Source organism: Oncorhynchus masou, chromosome 29 (assembly GCF_036934945.1).
Source record: "Oncorhynchus masou masou isolate Uvic2021 chromosome 29, UVic_Omas_1.1, whole genome shotgun sequence".
Taxonomy (NCBI): domain Eukaryota; kingdom Metazoa; phylum Chordata; class Actinopteri; order Salmoniformes; family Salmonidae; genus Oncorhynchus; species Oncorhynchus masou.
In genome coordinates, this window is record NC_088240.1 from 77,827,739 (window position 1) to 77,848,853 (window position 21,115).

The following is a 21,115-nucleotide window of genomic DNA, read 5'->3' on the forward strand; positions in this document are numbered from 1 at the left end:
GAGAGTTGAGGCAGGGTGTGTGATGTGTGACTGTAGTTGGGTTGAGAGTTGAGGCAGGGTGTGTGATGTGTGACTGTAGTTGGGTTGAGAGTTGAGGCAGGGTGTGTGATGTGTGACTGTAGTTGGGTTGAGAGTTGAGGCAGGGTGTGTGATGTGTGACTGTAGTTGGGTTGAGAGTTGAGGCAGGGTGTGTGATGTGTGACTGTAGTTGGGTTGAGAGTTGAGGCAGGGTGTGTGATGTGTGACTGTAGTTGGGTTGAGAGTTGAGGCAGGGTGTGTGATGTGTGACTGTAGTTGGGTTGAGAGTTGAGGCAGGGTGTGTGATGTGTGCTGTTAGCCCTTCTGAGAGGAAGAAGAGCTGGATTATGTGAGGTCAGTCCTGGCCTGATCAAAGCAGAGCCTGTCAAACAACCTCTCATATATACTGTAGTCGAATGGGGGAAAATCCAGGCCCACACGCACCAACACACACACCGACACACACCCCGACACACACCTAGACACACAAACTCCCAAACCACAGATATGTTAGCAACACAAACAGCATTAAAGACCAAGACACAGAAAGGGGTTGTTAAGAAACACAGAGACACTCTGCAGTTATTTAAAGAGAATCATATTTTATGAAGCAATTCTCAAGAAGTAAGTGCAGCACTGACCCGCCAGCCCCACCCCCAGACAGACCATGTCAAAACAAACTAACTCATTTAGATCAGGGTATGGATCAGACCAGTCTGGGCTGTACACTACCAACCGCCTCAGCAACCTGCCTTAGCAACCCACCTTAGCAACCCGCCTTAGCCACCCACAAGTATACAGGTATACACAGGTACACTACACAATCATGATGGTTTCTAGGTGCTGTTCCAAGAGCACAGCAATGATAGCCTGGTTGCCAGTCTCTTTCTGCTTTAGCAAACGTATCTCAACACTATTATATATAGTGTGATTAGATTTTGGAACGCAGAAACAGATGGAGGACTGTCACCAGGCTAAAACACTGTTAGGTGGATCAGTGACACTGAATTCCATTTGAGTGAATGACTGAAAGTAGTGGTCCTATGATACCTGTATGGACCACAGTGAATGAGCTGTGTAATGACTTAACCTAGCATCATGTTTATATGTAGCTCTTATGTCACTAGGCCTGGTGAGTGCAACACATACCACTCCTATTTTTCCTTGAAATTGTTTCATGGCAAAACGCCAATGAGGACCCTGTTTGAACTCGGGAGTGCCATGCATTTTACTTCCCGGGTCAAAGGTGACAGAAGACTGAAACATAAGGATGAATCATGACCATGGACCAATGTCTGATCAGAACTCGTGGTCTAATTTGATCTTAGAGTGGACTGAAGACATGGACGTCAGACTGTAAGAAATAAAAATAGCATTTAACTAATGTAAACAGAGCAGCACTGAAAGGCAGACCAGTGAAACACAGTTCTCCTTCACATATCTTATCACATATCTTATCACTTATCTTATCACATATCTTATTACATATCACATATCTTATCATATATCTTATCACATATCTTATCATATATCTTATCACATATCTTATCATATATCTTATCACATATCTTTTCACATAACACATATCTTATTACATAACTTACCACATATCTTAACCCACACAGAGTAAGGAGAGATAAGCCAAAACAAAACAGACAACTCAAAACAATTATGCAAAGAAGTTCTGCAGCCAAAACGATCTAAAATGTATATATTTATTTTTCTATCCAACATAATTGAACAGCACAACCTTACTCTGCACAGACATGAGACTGATAAGGTATAGTAAGCAGAGTAAGATGTTAACCTTGATGATTCAATCATTCAGAGCGTGTGAGTGTGTGTGTGTGTGTGATGGGGGAGTTATTGACGCGTTGCTACAGAGTGTTGCTCAGTGGGAGCTCCAGGAACGAGGAACGATGAGGTCCATTGGCTGAGTGATGTATGTGTGTGTATTAAATATGCATGCAGAGCACTGTGTGTGCGTATGTGTGTAAGGGGGGGCGTGTGTCTGTTTGTGTGTGCGTGCGTGGTATTATACAGAATCATGCCGCAGTGGGGCTACAGACTACACATCTATACATGCACCCACATACATTCAATAACACACACACACATACTCAAATGTACATACACACATGACTGTGCAGCACAACACTTTCAAACAAAATCACAGTTGCATACACACAAACATGCAACTACATTCCTAATGACCTCCAGATATTTCTGACTAGAAAACATAATGTTCCTCGGAGAGTAGAGCGCCAGCCAGGTAGTATCGCTACCAGCCACTTTACAGCACCATCCCGGTGTTATCCACTATGCTGTACAATATCACACTATGCAGAACAGCACAGTTCAAACCATGTGTTTTCAGTATGCACACACACACACACACACACACACACACACACACACACACACACACACACACACACGTAAGCATGCACCCCTCCCCCACCCCCCGCACAGACACACACACACACCTCTGACAGACACAACGCTAGGACACAGCAAACTGTATTTCACAATAAAAATATAGCCCGAACAAAAGTCTAAGTCATTCACATGTACATTTTTTCTTGACAAAATGATTGATAGCACATCACATTTCCATAGTCAGCCAGTCATCAGTCCAGTTCAGTCCAGCTTAAGATGTAAGTAGTATAGAGAGCAGACACATGCAGTGCAACACCACCAAGTTAACCTTCAAGCACTGCTCCAAGGTCAGGTTTAATTGTTCAATCCCCAATTAGGACTGGTTGAGGGAGAGCAGATCCTAGACCAGCGCTTGAGGGCAACATGAAGGACATTATGCTACATTATATTACCCAGCAAGCACCAGGTTGGGGTGGTGTACTGGACGCCATGGCAACGCCATGGAGACGCCATGGCAACACCACTGCAACATAGCAACTAAGGTCTATGTTGCTGCCCGGCAGTTTGGTACAGCCCAGACTTGCTACAGTAGCATGGTCATCAGATACACACTTCAATCACATCGTTAATAACATTGTTAATTCATTAATCAATCAATTAATTCAATCAATCAATTAATCATCTTCAACAATCAGTCGAAAGGAGCAAGAACACAGTATCTACTGGTCTCTGGGGTTTTTTGCTAAGTGAGAGACAGACAGAGGGATAGACAGATTGAAATAGAAAGATGATCAAAGAAACTAAACTAAAGGAAAATGTAAGAGTTAAATAAATGACAGATATGATTTAGAGGTGAAAAGACTAGTCTGGAACAAACCGCTAAAATAATGGAGAGAGAGAGAGAGGGGGGGAGAGGGAGGGAGAGAGAGAGAGAGAGAGAGAGAGAGAGAGAGAGAGAGAGAGATTGAATAAAAATATATAATGTTAGGTAGTACAACAGTTAGAGTGACAGACTGATAGATATATTAGATACAGGTAGATGGTAGAGAGATTAGACTTTTTTCTCATCTTTTTTTGTCACAGGCACTAATGTCTTCACAGTCATATAGGAGGTATCCAAATTCAAAATGATTTCAGTGTCTAGAATTGCTACAAAGCTAAAACATTTAAAACTAATCATCTAACACTTCCTCCAAGTGCACCAAACTTAACTCATATATATATATACCTGTATGTATATACACTGCTCAAAAAAATAATGGGAACACTTAAACAACACAATGTAACTCCAAGTCAATCACACTTCTGTGAAATCAAACTGTCCACTTAGGAAGCAACACTGATTGACAATAAATTTCACATGCTATTGTGCAAATGGAATAGACAACAGGTGGAAATGATAGGCAATTAGCAAGACACCCCCAATAAAGGAGTGGTTCTGCAGGTGGTGACCACTCAGTTCCTATGCTTCCTGGCTGATGTTTTGGTCACTTTTGAATGCTGACGGTGCTTTCACTCTAGTGGTAGCATGAGACGGAGTCTACAACTCACACAAGTGGCTCAGGTAGTGCAACTCATCCAGGATGGCACATCAATGCGAGCTGTGGCAAGAAGGTTTGCTGTGTCTGTCAGCGTAGTGTCCAGAGCATGGAGGCACTACCTGGAGACAGGCCAGTACATCAGGAGACGTGGAGGAGGCCGTAGGAGGGCAACAACCCAGCAGCAGGACCGCTACCTCCGCCTTTGTGCAAGGAGGAGCAGGAGGAGCACTGCCAGAGCCCTGCAAAAGGACCTCCAGCAGGCCACAAATGTGCATGTGTCTGCTCAAATGGTCAGAAACAGACTCCATGAGGGTGGTATGAGGGCCCGACGTCCACAGGTGGGGGTTGTGCTTACAGCCCAGCACCGTGCAGGACGTTTGGCATTTGCCAGAGAACACCAAGATTGGCAAATTCGCCACTGGCGCCCTGTGCACTTCACAGATGAAAGCAGGTTCACACTGAGCACATGTGACAGACGTGACAGTCTGGAGACGCCGTGGAGAACGTTCTAGTGCCTGTAACATCCTCCAGCATGACCGGTTTGGCGGTGGGTCAGTCATGGTGTTGGGTGGCATTTCTTTGGGGCGGGACGCACAGCCCTCCATGTGCTCGCCAGAGGTAGCCTGACTGCCATTAGGTACCGAGATGAGATCCTCAGAACCCTTGTGAGACCATATGCTGGTGCGGTTGGCCCTGGGTTCCTCCTAATGCAAGACAATGCGAGACCTCATGTGGCTGGAGTGTGTCAGCAGTTCCTGCAAGAGGAAGGCATTGATGCTATGGACTGGCCCGCCCGTTCCCCAGACCTGAATCCAATTGAGCACATCTGGGACATCATGTCTCGCTCCATCCACCAACGCCACGTTGCACCACAGACTGTCCAGGAGTTGGCGGATGCTTTAGTCCAGATCTGGGAGGAGATCCCTCAGGAGACCATCCGCCACCTCATCAGGAGCATGCCCAGGCGTTGTAGGGAGGTCATACAGGCATGTGGAGGCCACACACACTACTGAGCCTCATTTTGACTTGTTTTAAGGACATTACATCAAAGTTGGATCAGCCTGTAGTGTGGTTTTCAACTTTAATTTGGAGTGTGACTCCAAATCCAGACCTCCATGGGTTGATAAATTTGATTTCCATTGATAATTTTTGTGTGATTTTGTTGTCAGCACATTCAACTATGTAAAGAAAAAAGTATTTAATAAGAATATAACATATAACATTCATAACATTCATTCAGATCTAGGATGTGTTATTTTAGTGTTCCCTTAATTTTTTTAGCAGTGTTTATATATATGTATATATTTATTTGTACATATATATTTCTGTATAGATAAATGATAGAATTTGTAAATGATCAAATTGAATACAATAGTCAATAAAATATCTAAGTTAAATCACAGTATAACATGGTACATTCTCAAAAACATAGTATATATTAATATATTATTTTTCTCAGCAAAAAAATGTAGCTACAGGGTTTTAAAAATCACTTCTGTTCATGCAGTCACAGACTTAAGTATTAGCGCCTTGATGCTCGATGACACAACAGGCTTCAGCACTCCTGATTGGTGTAAAATGACCTCATTCCAAACAGTAGAACTGTTTCCATGGTTTCCACTGTTGGGGCGCTGGGACGAGCGAGCTACCTCAAGGAAAGATGGCCGCCCTGGGTACTAAGCTTTAGCTAGAGTACAACTACACAAACCCCTCCACCGCAAGCCTCTGGGATTTCAATCTTCTAAACATGCAATGATTTCTGGGCTTTTCCAAGGTGTAGGAGGGCAGAAGGATCATGGGGACGACAAAAGCATCTCTCTATAACTATGATAAATTGTTTCCAAAATATGTCCCCTTGACAAAGCAGTATGTGCAGTAGAGAAAAGAAAAATGACAGCCTGTCTTTGTTCAGAAGTGGAATGTGTTTTTTGGCGGGGGTGGAGGGGGGAGGGGGCTGGACTCAAAAGACCGTCTAACCTGTTGACCTGTGACGACATGCACAAACCCAACGCGACGACATAGTCCCTCACATAGCAGGATCAAGCCCCATCAAGCCCTCCATTCCAGCCAGGATCAACAGCATCCCAAAAAGTGTTACAAAGTCTAAAAGTTCTACATCATGTCAAAGCTACATTCAACTAGGAGAAGCTGGGGGTTCGGCTGTGGGCTGGTCTCAGAGTGAGAGAGCTGAGGTGAATACGTCATACCCATGGAGAGCATGACGCTGCATGACACAGCTCTTTTAGATGACCCACACACAGAAACACCAAAGCATGGTACGGACTATAGTTTTGGTTTAACAATGTATTTTGGCACTTTAATGCACTGTCTGTTTATTCTCTGTTTGACACCTGTTGAGTTGTTCATAAGGTGTAGCTGAGCATGGTACTGTTCAGATGACCTGATCTGTAAATCACCTGCACTTACACACTACTAGTTCTTCACAGATCCGTATTGTGTAGAGATGAGTGGATCTGAGCAGTGCCTGGCCTAGGTCCACCCCGGGGAACAAGCCAACAGGCCTACAGGTTGTCACATAACTCAGCACTCCAAGTACTGTCAGTCTGCCATTGTATTATCATCACTTTAAAGAGGGCAATATTGCTATTGATGACTTTTTTAATGACAGAACACAGTTAAATCTCTATGTCCCACATAGTGGTATTACTACATCCGTCTTGCTGTGAAACTACATGTCTAATAATGACAGTCGTCAGGTATTGGCACAGTATTGTTCTTCACCATGGTATAATAACTATTGTGTGCTGTAATGACGGCACGTGGAGGGCTTATGGCTTATGGCTTTATGCGATGACCAATTGTGCTTCATAAGATGCATCTCCTTCACACTGGTGAGTGGGTCTTGCAAGCAGGAGAGAATGAAAGGCCATGACAACTATTTTCAAATACACTGCTCAGGGTTTCAATGACCCAATACTCCTAATGACTAAAGCTAAGCTGTCCTGATTCCTCCACATAATAACGGAATGTTTTACATCTTCAATGTAATGTCAAATGGACTCAGCTCAGAGACTTTCTCACTCAGTCCTCTCAAGCTTATTTGAATATTATGCAGCCATCTAGTGCCAACTGTAGATATTGCAACCAATCATTTCCTCCATCCTCTCTCCTAATAGAGAATGTTGTATTGCTCACGTGTGAAATACTATACAGATATACTCATGAAAACAGATGACTGGAAACCAATTTGGCTTAAAAGCTGTGGAGTAGAAATTTGGCACTGCTTTTTAAAGGCTTCTCATGTCCAAGTTCAGCCCCAGCCGACCTCCCTGCTGCTTGAAATACTAACAGAACAACACATAGATAGATAGAATAACAAAGAAGCTATCAGGAGAAGAAAGAAAGAAAGAGAAAGACGGGAAAGAAAGATCTCGCTACGTGTCTTTTTTTCTTCCGAATGTTCCGTTTGTGTCTGGAACACAGTGATGTCATCGTGCTCGTCAGCGGAATGACAAGAGTCTCTGTTCTGAGTTCTGATCGGACCAGAGGAGAAAGGACAGGCTCCGAAGAGGTGGCGGATAAAGTCTCCTGTTATTAAATCTAATTGGACAAAAGGGTTTGTAGTAAACATGACATCATGGGGGATGGTATCCTTCCCTTCCGGGGGGGCTTCGGTCGCGCTAGATGGCCCTGAAGATGTCATGAGGTCAAAGTCATGTCACTGTCCTCACTGGCCAATGAGAGATGGGACAGACAGAGCGTGTGTAAGAGAGAGGCGACTGCATTGCTTTTATATCAACCAACTTACAAAAGGGGAGAGATGAAGGGGGGGTCTCTCCAACGTGAGGATGCAGTCTACCAATCCAATTCAAAAGGGGATAATGTGACATGTCCCTCAGCCAATGGTGGCAGGAGAGCTAGAGTCTGTGGGAGTGTTAAACAGGCGTTGGTTCCTTACAGGAGGCCGGTCTCTCCGCTACCAACGAGGTGTGTTCAGTCAGAACCAGAGGGAGGGAGACGAGCGTGTGTGTGTGTGTAAACATGACATCATTACTCACAGTTTGGAGACTTGTCTTATCCATTGTTCTGACTGGGGGAAGAGAGGAGGACTGACGTTGACATCACAAAGCTCAGTTCCGACCGGAGGAGGAGTTCTGGAGCTGCTATCGCCCCAGACGACATGGCCTCGCCCTCACTCTCGGTGTCATGGGACCCCTCCAGGCGGATGTAGGTGACCCTGGTGTGGCGCCTCACCGTGGCCCTTACCAGAACACGCACCAGGGACCGGGTTACTATGGTTCCGCTTTCACCCACAGCGGAGACAGCCATGGTGCAGTCATCCCTAGTTGTTCCTGTAGCGATGGTCACTAGCTGATGGTCATTTGTAGTCGCCTTAACAGCAGTCTCAGTTGCCGTGGCATCCCCCGTTGCCATGGCACCGCCTTTGGTAACAGTTGCCATGGCGTCGGTGGTTTCAGCGGCGCCTGTGTCGGCTCGCGTGTCTCCCTCTCTCGTCTCCCTCTGTCATACCTCGCTCTCCAGGCTGGAGAAATGGGCGGAGCCTCGTCGGGAGCATAGGCTCTTGGCCTTGAGTGGCAGGTGGGGGGAGTAGAAGCGTCCGGGCTGAGGAACTGACCGTAGTCTCTGGTACAGGAGCTTAGCACTGGCCGAGGCAGAGGACGAGGAGGGAGGAGGAGGGATGGGCACCGGCAGGGAGGAGGATGAGGAAGGGACACTAGGTTGGGGTTGAGGGGGCGAGAGGGAGGGCTGAGGGGGGTGGTCCACTAACACTCCTGGCTGCTGTGTGCTGAGACTGGCCTGGCTGCCTGACTTGGCCTGGCCCTGGTCTGGTTTGGGAGGGGGTTTGGGCCGTGAGCCCCCGCTGAAGCTGTGGCAGTGGGGGAGCAGCTCCTCCTGGCTGTGGGACAGGGCCGTGCTTCCTCTCTTCCTATGGCCGTGTGACCGCCCTTGGGGGTTCGGGTGCACATGGGGGTGGGGGTACTGACTACATGAACATGACACCCCAGACCCCTGGTTCCTGTCTCGTGCGCGTCCCTTGCCCTTCCCCCTTCCTCCCCTTTTCCACTTCTTCTCTCCCTTCATTGGGAGTTTGTCCACAGACCAGTACCGTCGGGGGGGCGGGAGGTTTGCTGGAGGAGGGGGCCACTGGGACCCCAGACCTCCACTCCCACCCCCTGACGCCCACCCTACTCCTGGCCCTGAACCCCAAGAATCTCCCCCCACCCCCCCCCAGCCCTCCACTCGCCCTAGTATAGAGTCGTCTCTGCTGTTGATGCTGCCCCCTTTCTCTCTGGAGGGGTATGTGCCGAAAAACCAGCTCCCTCCCCCTATCCCCCTATCCCACTATTCCCTGGTCCTCCAGCCCCCCCACTCCCCTCCCTCCCCTCCCTCCCCTCCCAGTACCTCTCAAATCGCCCAAACTCCCCTGATGAGCCCTCATCAGAGTAACTCTCCTCTGCTCTCGCCCTGTCTCTTTCTGACTCTGACACAGCACCTCTCCCACCCGCCCTCCTCACCCTCTCCTCCACCCGTTCCCTGGCTCTGTCTCTCTGCCTCTCCTCCCCCACATCTTCCTCTTCATCCTCCTCAGAGTCCCACTCATGGAAGGAGAGCCCCTCCTGGGTGTTAGCCCTGCCTTTCTCATAGTGCATCAACAGAGGCCTCTTCTCTCCTTCTCTCCCTCCCTCCCTTCTCTCCACCCCTCCACTCCTCCGCCTCTTGGAGAGTGGGATGAGGGGAGGCAGGGAGGAGGGGTGTGTTCCAGAGTTGGGGTCCCCCCCTTCCCCGTTTCCTCCACTCACCCAGAACTTGACCGAGGCAGGGAGTTTGGGGTAGAGCTTACTGGGGGGTCGATGTCTGGAGTGGGAACGCGATGATTTGGGTCGCCTCGCCCTGCTCCTGCTGCTATCCTCCTCTCTATCACCCCCCTCTTCCTCTTCTCCCTCCCTCCTTTCTCGCTCCCTCTCTCCTGCCCATGCTGACTCTCTCCCTTTCTCCCCAAAAGTACTACGATACTGGGTTGGAAAGGAAGAGTAGTCTGGCATCACTCCTTCTCTCCCTCCATCCCCCACCCCCTCCCTATCTGCCTCCACATCCCCCTCTTCTTGCTCCGAACGCCCAGACGATTTCTTCCTCTTCTTTGTCTTCAGCGCCTTCTTCTTCCTCTTCTTTTTCACCTTCCGTCTCTTCCTCTCTTTGTCTCTCTCTCGTTCCCTCTCCTCCCTCTTTTTCCTCTTCTTCTTCTTTTTCTTCTTCTCTTTATCTTTCCTCCTCTTCTTCTCTCGTTTCCTCTCGTCATCTCCTCCTCCACTGCGGTCCCTCTCTCTCTCACCCCAGCCCGCCCACCACTCCTGTAACTGGGCCAACTGGCTACCTCCTCTCTCCCTCTCTCTCTCCTTGTCTCTCTCCCCTCGGGCAGGGCGTGGTTTTCGGGGTGGTATAGGTGGTGGCTGGCGCCCGTGACTGAGGGAGCGAGAGGAGATAATTGAACGCTGTCTGTCTCTCCCCCTCCCCAGCAGAAGACTGGACTCCTCGGTCAGCTCCTCATCCTCATCTTCCTCCTCTGCGTCCAAACCTTCCCGCGTGCTCTGAGAGGTCAAGGAGGAGGAGGAGGAAGGAGAGGAGGACCGAGAGGAGGAGGAAGAGGAAGAGGTGGACGATGTGTTAGAAGAAGAGGAAGAAGTTGAGCTGGTGTAGGGGAGTGAGGTGGAGGGGGAAGGGGGAGTGTAGGTGGGGGACATGGGCACAGTTACGGGGAGTGGGAGAGGAGGTGAGAGTGGGCGTCCCCTCCTCCCTCCACCATCCCTCGCTCCATCCCTTCCTCCTCCCCTGCGCCCCAGCGGTAGGATGTTCTCGTACAGAGGTCCGCCTGGCTCTTTGGGCTTCTTGGGCCGGCGCTTCCTCCAAAAGGATGAGGGGAGAGGGGGGGAGGGTTGTGGCAGCGGGGGTTAGTGGGCAGAGGGACTGGGGTCACGCCCACGGCTTGGCTTTTAGGAGGCAGCCGAGGCGTCCCCAAAGGTTTGACCCCTCCCTTCCCCTGACACCCAGCACCACCACCTCCCACCACCCTCTTCCCCACCCCCTGGTCAGGACCTTTCTCTGAGTAGAAGGCCACAGTGGCGGGAGGGGGTTGAGGGTGGCTCCTGGGGGCTGTTTTGGGGGTCTGAGACCCTGCAGGCTGGTCCATACAGGGCCCCAGACCCTCAGGGTCGATGGGTCCATAGTAGCGTTTATATCCATCCAGCCCCCCACCACCACCACCACCAACCCCCACTCCTCCAGCTGTCGTGCCCCAGGTTGGAGCCACTTTCTGGGGGAAGGGCCCCATGTCTGCGACGGCCCCGCGGACGGCCATGGGGTTGGTGGCGGTCCCGGCCTTGGGCAGCCTCCAGCGGTCCACCACGGCCAGTCTGCGATCGGGCCGGGGGAGGAATGTGGAGCAGGGCAGGGGCGCCCCCAGCATGGGAGTGTTGGAGGGCCCCAGCGCCGTCCCAGAATGCACCACGGTGGGAGGGGATCCAGGCATCTGTGTTTTGTAGACGGGCTGTGACTGTTGCTGCTGCGCCATGGTCAGGGCCGGGTTGGTTGACGACGCACCGACCAAGTGTGGCGGGGGCGGGACTGTTACCATGGTGCCATGATGGTGGGGGAGCATAGCCATGGAGGATTTGGCCCCACCCGGCGTGGTTTCATCCTCAAAGCTACAACAACTGTACATGCCCTGGTAGAGAGGGAGAAATAGAGAACAAGAGGGGAATGGCAATGTACATTCAATCATGTATTAATAGAATCAAATCAGTCAAGATGTGTGCATAATATACATACAGGTCACACACACATCACACATGCACGGACACATTCACACGCACGCAGGCAAACACACACAAACACACCGACACACATACATAAGATACCTCTATCGCTTGACCCCCTCACACACACAAACCATTTCCCACCACACAAACTCACCCTACTGATGGCCAGTAGGAAGTCCAGTCTCCCGGAGGTGGTAGCCATGCAGTGTCTGAGCCTCCAGTAGACCAGGTGCTCCCAGGCAAATACCAGCAGACTGAGCCCCATAGCCACCAACAGCATGTAGAAGACACCCGCCATGTTGTCTATGTCTAGCTTACTGCTCATCACCTCAATCTTATCATTATGACAGATACCAGACAGCCACAGACGCTCCAGCATCTCAATCTCATCTGGGGAGGGGAGAGAGGGGAGAGAATCAGGGAGAGGGGAATAGGGGTGGAGACGGGGAGAGGGGAGAGGGGAGTGAAACAGGGAGAGGGGAGAGGGGAGTGAATCAGGGAGAGGGGAGAGGGGAGTGAATCAGGGAGAGGGGAGAGGGGAGTGAAACAGGGAGAGGGGAATAGGGGTGGAGACGGGGAGAGGGGAGAGGGGAGTGAAACAGGGAGAGGGGAGAGGGGAGTGAATCAGGGAGAGGGGAGAGGGGAGTGAATCAGGGAGAGGGGAGAGAGGGGAGTGAAACAGGGAGAGGGGAATAGGGGTGGAAACGGGGAGAGATGGGGGAGAGGGGAGTGAAACAGGGAGAGGGGAATAGGGGTGGGGACGGGGAGAGATGGGGGAGAGGGGAGTGAAACAGGGAGAGGGGAATAGGGGTGGGGACGGGGAGAGATGGGGAGAGGGGAGTGAAACAGGGAGAGGGGAATAGGGGTGGGGACGGGGAGAGATGGGGAGAGGGGAGTGAAACAGGGAGAGGGGAATAGGGGTGGAGACGGGGAGAGGGGAGAGGGGAGTGAAACAGGGAGAGGGGAAAGGGGAGTGAATCAGGGAGAGGGGAGAGGGGAGTGAATCAGGGAGAGGGGAGCGGGGAGTGAATCAGGGAGAGGGGAGAGAGGGGAGTGAAACAGGGAGAGGGGAATAGGGGTGGAGACTGGGAGAGATGGGGGAGAGGGGAGTGAAACAGGGAGAGGGGAATAGGGGTGGGGACGGGGAGAGATGGGGGAGAGGGGAGTGAAACAGGGAGAAGGGGAATAGGGGTGGGGACGGGGAGAGATGGGGGAGAGGGGAGTGAAACAGGGAGAGGGGGAATAGGGGTGGGGACGGGGAGAGATGGGGGAGAGGGGAGTGAAACAGGGAGGAGGGGAATAGGGGTGGGGACGGGGCGAGATGGGGGAGAGGGGAGTGAAACAGGGAGAAGGGGAATAGGGGTGGGGACGGGGAGAGATGGGGGAGAGGGGAGTGAAACAGGGAGAGGGGGAATAGGGGTGGGGACGGGGAGAGATGGGGGAGAGGGGAGTGAAACAGGGAGAAGGGGAATAGGGGTGGGGATGGGGAGAGATGGGGGAGAGGAGAGTGAAACAGGGAGAGGGGAATAGGGGTGGGGACGGGGAGAGATGGTGAGAGGGGAGTGAAACAGGGAGAGGGGGAATAGGGGTGGGGACGGGGAGAGATGGGGGAGAGGGGAGTGAAACAGGGAGAAGGGGAATAGGGGTGGGGATGGGGAGAGATGGGGGAGAGGGGAGTGAAACAGGGAGAGGGGAATAGGGGTGGGGACGGGGAGAGATGGGGAGAGGGGAGTGAAACAGGGAGAGGGGAATAGGGGTGGGGACGGGGAGAGATGGGAGAGAGGGGAGTGAAACAGGGAGAGGGGAATAGGGGTGGGGACGGGGAGAGATGGGGAGAGGGGAGTGAAACAGGGAGAGGGGAATAGGGGTGGGGACGGGGAGAGATGGGGGAGAGGGGAGTGAAACAGGGAGAGGGGAATAGGGGTGGGGACGGGGAGAGATGTGGAGAGGGGAGTGAAACAGGGAGAGGGGAATAGGGGTGGGGACGGGGAGAGATGGGAGAGAGGGGAGTGAAACAGGGAGAGGGGAATAGGGGTGGGGACGGGGAGAGATGGGGAGAGGGGAGTGAAACAGGGAGAGGGGAATAGGGATGGGGACGGGGAGAGCTGGGGGAGAGGGGAGTGAAACAGGGAGAAGGGGAATAGGGGTGGGGATGGGGAGAGATGGGGGAGAGGGGAGTGAAACAGGGAGAGGGGGAATAGGGGTGGGGACGGGGAGAGATGGGGGAGAGGGGAGTGAAACAGGGAGAAGGGGAATAGGGGTGGGGATGGGGAGAGATGGGGGATAGGGGAGTGAAACAGGGAGAGGGGAATAGGGGTGGGGACGGGGAGAGATGGGGAGAGGGGAGTGAAACAGGGAGAGGGGAATAGGGGTGGGGACGAGGAGAGATGGAAGAGAGGGGAGTGAAACAGGGAGAGGGGAATAGGGGTGGGGACGGGGAGAGATGGGGAGAGGGGAGTGAAACAGGGAGAGGGGAATAGGGGTGGGGACGGGGAGAGATGGGGGAGAGGGAGTGAAACAGGGAGAGGGGAATAGGGGTGGGGACGGGGAGAGATGGGGAGAGGGGGAGTGAAACATGGAGAGGGGAATAGGGGTGGGGACGGGGAGAGATGGGAGAGAGGGGAGTGAAACAGGGAGAGGGGAATTTGGGTGGGGACGGGGAGAGATGGGGAGAGGGGAGTGAAACAGGGAGAGGGGAAAAGGGGTGGGGATGGGGAGAGATGGGGAGAGGGGAGTGAAACAGGGAGAAGGGGAATAGGGGTGGGGACGGGGAGAGATGGGGGAGAGGGGAGTGAAACAGGGAGAGGGGGAATAGGGGTGGGGACGGGGAGAGATGGGGGAGAGGGGAGTGAAACAGGGAGAAGGGGAATAGGGGTGGGGATGGGGAGAGATGGGGGAGAGGAGAGTGAAACAGGGAGAGGGGAATAGGGGTGGGGACGGGGAGAGATGGTGAGAGGGGAGTGAAACAGGGAGAGGGGGAATAGGGGTGGGGACGGGGAGAGATGGGGGAGAGGGGAGTGAAACAGGGAGAAGGGGAATAGGGGTGGGGATGGGGAGAGATGGGGAGAGGGGAGTGAAACAGGGAGAGGGGAATAGGGGTGGGGACGGGGAGAGATGGGGAGAGGGGAGTGAAACAGGGAGAGGGGAATAGGGGTGGGGACGGGGAGAGATGGGAGAGAGGGGAGTGAAACAGGGAGAGGGGAATAGGGGTGGGGACGGGGAGAGATGGGGAGAGGGGAGTGAAACAGGGAGAGGGGAATAGGGGTGGGGACGGGGAGAGATGGGGGAGAGGGGAGTGAAACAGGGAGAGGGGAATAGGGGTGGGGACGGGGAGAGATGTGGAGAGGGGAGTGAAACAGGGAGAGGGGAATAGGGGTGGGGACGGGGAGAGATGGGAGAGAGGGGAGTGAAACAGGGAGAGGGGAATAGGGGTGGGGACGGGGAGAGATGGGGAGAGGGGGAGTGAAACAGGGAGAGGGGAATAGGGATGGGGACGGGGAGAGCTGGGGGAGAGGGGAGTGAAACAGGGAGAAGGGGAATAGGGGTGGGGATGGGGAGAGATGGGGGAGAGGGGAGTGAAACAGGGAGAGGGGGAATAGGGGTGGGGACGGGGAGAGATGGGGGAGAGGGGAGTGAAACAGGGAGAAGGGGAATAGGGGTGGGGATGGGGAGAGATGGGGGATAGGGGAGTGAAACAGGGAGAGGGGAATAGGGGTGGGGACGGGGAGAGATGGGGAGAGGGGAGTGAAACAGGGAGAGGGGAATAGGGGTGGGGACGAGGAGAGATGGAAGAGAGGGGAGTGAAACAGGGAGAGGGGAATAGGGGTGGGGACGGGGAGAGATGGGGAGAGGGGAGTGAAACAGGGAGAGGGGAATAGGGGTGGGGACGGGGAGAGATGGGGGAGAGGGGAGTGAAACAGGGAGAGGGGAATAGGGGTGGGGACGGGGAGAGATGGGGAGAGGGGAGTGAAACATGGAGAGGGGAATAGGGGTGGGGACGGGGAGAGATGGGAGAGAGGGGAGTGAAACAGGGAGAGGGGAATAGGGGTGGGGACGGGGAGAGATGGGGAGAGGGGAGTGAAACAGGGAGAGGGGAAAAGGGGTGGGGATGGGGAGAGATGGGGAGAGGGGAGTGAAACAGGGAGAGGGGAATAGGGTTGGGGATGGGGAGAGATGGGGAGAGGGGAGTGAAACAGGGAGAGGGGAATAGGGGTGGAGATGGGGAGAGGGGAGAGGGGAGTGAAACAGGGAGAGGGGAGAGGGGAGTGAATCAGGGAGAGGGGAGAGGGGAGTGAATCAGGGAGAGGGGAGAGGGGAGTGAAACAGGGAGAGGGGAATAGGGGTGGAGACGGGGAGAGATGGGGGAGAGGGGAGTGAAACAGGGAGAGGGGAATAGGGTCGGGGACGGGGAGAGAGGGGAGTGAAACAGGGAGAGGGGAATAGGGGTGGAGACGGGGAGAGATGGGGGAGAGGGGAGTGAAACAGGGAGAGGGGAATAGGGGTGGGGACGGGGAGAGATGGGGGACAGGGGAGTGAAACAGGGAGAGGGGAATAGGGGTGGGGACGGGGAGAGATGGGGAGAGGGGAGTGAAACAGGGAGAGGGGAATAGGGGTGGGGACGGGGAGAGATGGGGGAGAGGGGAGTGAAACAGGGAGAGGGGAATAGGGGTGGGGACGGGGAGAGATGGGGAGAAGGGAGTGGAACAGGGAGAGGGGAATAGGGGTGGGGACGGGGAGAGATGGGAGAGAGGGGAGTGAAACAGGTAGAGGGGAATAGGGGTGGGGACGGGGAGAGATGGGGGAGAGGGGAGTGAAACAGGGAGAAGGGGAATAGGGCTGGGGACGGGGAGAGATGGGGGAGAGGGGAGTGAAACAGGGAGAGGGGGAATAGGGGTGGGGACGGGGAGAGATGGGGGAGAGGGGAGTGAAACAGGGAGAAGGGGAATAGGGGTGGGGACGTGGAGAGATGGGGGAGAGGGGAGTGAAACAGGGAGAAGGGGAATAGGGGTGGGGACGGGGAGAGATGGGGGAGAGGGGAGTGAAACAGGGAGAGGGGGAATAGGGGTGGGGACGGGGAGAGATGGGGGAGAGGGGAGTGAAACAGGGAGAAGGGAATAGGGGTGGGGACGGGGAGAGATGGGGGAGAGGGGAGTGAAACAGGGAGAAGGGAATAGGGGTGGGGACGGGGAGAGATGGGGGAGAGGGGAGTGAAACAGGGAGAGGGGGAATAGGGGTGGGGACGGGGAGAGATGGGGGAGAGGGAAGTGAAACAGGGAGAGGGGGAATATGGGTGGGGACGGGGAGAGATGGGGGAGAGGGGAGTGAAACAGAGAGAAGGGGAATAGGGGTGGGGACGGGGAGAGATGGGGAGAGGGGAGTGAAACAGGGAGAGGGGGAATAGGGGTGGGGACGGGGAGAGATGGGGGAGAGGGGAGTGAAACAGAGAGAGGGGGAATAGGGGTGGGGACGGGGAGAGATGGGGGAGAGATGGGGGAGAGGGGAGTGAAACAGGGAGAAGGGGAATAGGGGTGGGGACGGGGAGAGATGGGGGAGAGGGGAGTGAAACAGGGAGAAGGGGAATAGGGGTGGGGACGGGGAGAGATGGGGGAGAGGGGAGTGAAACAGGGAGAAGGGGAATAGGGGTAGGGATGGGGAGAGATGGGGGAGAGGGGAGTGAAACAGGGAGAAGGGGAATAGGGTTGGGGACGGGGAGAGATGGGGAGAGGGGAGAGGGGAGTGAATCATGGAGAGGGGAGAGGGGAGTGAATCAGGGAGAGGGGAGAGGGAGTGAATCAGGGAGAGGGGAGAGGGGAGTGAATCAGGGAGAGGGGAGAGGGGAGTGAATCAGGGAGAGGGGAATAGGGGTGGGGACGGGGAGAGATGGGGGAGAGGGGAGTGAAACAGGGAGAGGGGAATAGGGGTAGGGACGGGGAGAGATGGGGGCGAGGGGAGTGAAACAGGGAGAGGGGAATAGGGGTGGGGACGGGGAGAGATGGGGGAGAGGGGAGTGAAACAGGGAGAGGGGAATAGGGGTGGGGACGGGGAGAGATGGAGAGAGGGGAGTGAAACAGGGAGAGGGGAGAGGGGAGTGAATCAGGGAGAGGGGAGAGGGGAGTGATTCAGGGAGAGGGGAGTAGGGAGTGAATCAGGGAGAGGGAATAGGGGTGGGGACGGGGAGAGATGGGGAGAGGAGAGTGAAACAGGGAGAGGGGAGAGGGGAGTGAATCAGGGAGAGGGGAGAGGGGAGTGAATCAGGGAGAGGGGAGAGGGGAGTGAATCAGGGAGAGGGGAATAGGGGTGGGGACGGGGAGAGATGGGGGAGAGGGGAGTGAAACAGGGAGAAGGGGAATAGGGGTGGGGACGGGGAGAGATGGGGGAGAGGGGAGTGAAACAGGGAGAGGGGGAATAGGGGTGGGGACGGGGAGAGATGGGGGAGAGGGGAGTGAAACAGGGAGAAGGGGAATAGGGGTGGGGACGGAGAGATGGGGGAGAGGGGAGTGAAACAGGGAGAGGGGGAATAGGGGTGGGGACGGGGAGAGATGGGGGAGAGGGGAGTGAAACAGGGAGAAGGGAATAGGGGTGGGGAAGGGGAGAGATGGGGGAGAGGGGAGTGAAACAGGGAGAGGGGGAATAGGGGTAGGGATGGGGAGAGATGGGGGAGAGGGGAGTGAAACAGGGAGAAGGGGAATAGGGGTGGGGACGGGGAGAGATGGTGGAGAGGGGAGTGAAACAGGGAGAAGGGGAATGGGGGTGGGGATGGGGAGAGATGGGGGAGAGGGGAGTGAAACAGGGAGAAAGGGAATAGGGTTGGGGACGGGGAGAGATGGGGGAGAGGGGAGTGAAACAGGGAGAAGGGGAATAGGGGTAGGGATGGGGAGAGATGGGGGAGAGGGGAGTGAAACAGGGAGAAAGGGAATAGGGGTGGGGACGGGGAGAGATGGGGGAGAGGGGAGTGAAACAGGGAGAAGGGGAATAGGGGTAGGGATGGGGAGAGATGGGGGAGAGGGGAGTGAAACAGGGAGAAGGAGAATAGGGGTGGGGACGGGGAGAGATGGGGGAGAGGGGAGTGAAACAGAGAGAAGGGGAATAGGGGTAGGGATGGGGAGAGATGGGGGAGAGGGGAGTGAAACGGGGAGAAGGGGAATAGGGGTGGGGACGGTGAGAGATGGGGGAGAGGGGAGTGAAACACGGAGAAGGGGAATAGGGGTGGGGACGGGGAGAGATGGGGAAGAGGGGAGTGAAACAGGGAGAAGGGGAATAGGGGTGGGGACGGGGAGAGATGGGGGAGAGGGAGTGAAACAGGGAGAAGGGGAATGGGGGTGGGGACGGGGAGAGATGGGGGAGAGGGGAGTGAAACAGGGAGAAGGAGAATAGGGGTGTGGACGGGGAGAGATGGGGGAGAGGGGAGTGAAACAGAGAGAAGGGGAATAGGGGTGGGGACGGGGAGAGATGGTGGAGAGGGGAGTGAAAGAGGGAGAGATGGGGGAGAGGGGAGTGAAACAGGGAGAAGGGGAATAGGGGTAGGGACGGGGAGAGATAGGGGTGAGGGGAGTGAAACAGGGAGAAGGGGAATAGGGGTGGGGACGGTGAGAGATGGGGGAGAGGGGAGTGAAACTGGGAGAAGGGGAATAGGGGTGGGGACGGGGAGAGATGGGGGAGAGGGGAGTGAAACAGAGAGAAGGGGAATAGGGGTAGGGATGGGGAGAGATGGGGGAGAGGGGAGTGAAACGGGGAGAAGGGGAATAGGGGTGGGGACAGTGAGAGATGGGGGAGAGGGGAGTGAAACACGGAGAAGGAGAATAGGGGTGGGGACGGGGAGAGATGGGGAAGAGGGGAGTGAAACAGGGAGAAGGGGAATAGGGGTGGGGACGGGGAGAGATGGGGGAGAGGGGAGTGAAACAGGGAGAAGGGGAATGGGGGTGGGGACGGGGAGAGATGGGGGAGAGGGGAGTGAAACAGGGAGAAGGAGAATAGGGGTGTGGACGGGGAGAGATGGGGGAGAGGGGAGTGAAACAGAGAGAAGGGGAATAGGGGTGGGGACGGGGAGAGATGGTGGAGAGGGGAGTGAAAGAGGGAGAGATGGGGGAGAGGGGATTGAAACAGGGAGAAGGGGAATAGGGGTAGGGACGGGGAGAGATAGGGGTGAGGGGAGTGAAACAGGGAGAAGGGGAATAGGGGTGGGGACGGTGAGAGATGGGGGAGAGGGGAGTGAAACAGGGAGAAGGGGAATAGGGGTGGGGACGGGGAGAGATGGGGGAGAGGGGAGTGAAACAGGGAGAAGGGGAATAGTGGTAGGGATGGGGAGAGATGGGGGAGAGGGGAGTGAAACAGGGAGAAGGGGAATAGGGGTAGGGACGTGGAGAGATGGGGGAGAGGGGAGTGAAACAGGGAGAGGGGAATAGGGGTAGGGACGGGGAGAGGGGGAGAGGGGAGTGAAACAGGGAGAAGGGGAATAGGGGTGGGGACGGGGAGAGATGGGGGAGAGGGGAGTGAAACAGGGAGAAAGGGAATAGGGTTGGGACGGGGAGAGATGGTGGAGAGGGGAGTGAAACAGGGAGAAGGGGAATAGGGGTGGGGACGGGGAGAGATGGGGGAGAGGGGAGTGAAACAGGGAGAAGGAGAATAGGGGTGGGGACGGGGAGAGATGGGGGAGACGGGAGTGAAACAGAGAGAAGGGGAATAGGGGTAGGGATGGGGAGAGATGGGGGAGAGGGGAGTGAAACGGGGAGAAGGGGAATAGGGGTGGGGACGGTGAGAGATGGGGGAGAGGGGAGTGAAACACGGAGAAGGGGAATAGGGGTGGGGACGGGGAGAGATGGGGAAGAGGGGAGTGAAACAGGGAGAAGGGGAATAGGGGTGGGGACGGGGAGAGATGGGGGAGAGGGGAGTGAAACAGGGAGAAGGGGAATGGGGGTGGGGACGGGGAGAGATGGGGGAGAGGGGAGTGAAACAGGGAGAAGGAGAATAGGGGTGTGGACGGGGAGAGATGGGGGAGAGGGGAGTGAAACAGAGAGAAGGGGAATAGGGGTGGGGACGGGGAGAGATGGTGGAGAGGGGAGTGAAAGAGGGAGAGATGGGGGAGAGGGGAGTGAAACAGGGAGAAGGGGAATAGGGGTAGGGACGGGTAGAGATAGGGGTGAGGGGAGTGAAACAGGGAGAAGGGGAATAGGGGTGGGGACGGTGAGAGATGGGGGAGAGGGGAGTGAAACAGGGAGAAGGGGAATAGGGGTGGGGACGGGGAGAGATGGGGGAGAGGGGAGTGAAACAGAGAGAAGGGGAATAGGGGTAGGGATGGGGAGAGATGGGGGAGAGGGGAGTGAAACGGGGAGAAGGGGAATAGGGGTGGGGACGGTGAGAGATGGGGGAGAGGGGAGTGAAACA

General features: G+C 54.9%; 1 protein-coding gene across 1 annotated transcript; it reads right to left on the reverse strand.

The window, feature by feature from the left end:
* Positions 1-8,423: 8,423 nt before the first annotated feature.
* On the reverse strand, positions 8,424-12,119 carry LOC135519765 (G patch domain-containing protein 8-like). The gene is given in 4 exon segments (XM_064944988.1): positions 8,424-9,210; positions 9,324-10,863; positions 10,866-11,640; positions 11,889-12,119. Coding segments are annotated over 4 exon segments (3,327 nt in total). The 5' UTR covers positions 12,114-12,119.
* Positions 12,120-21,115: the final 8,996 nt, after the last annotated feature.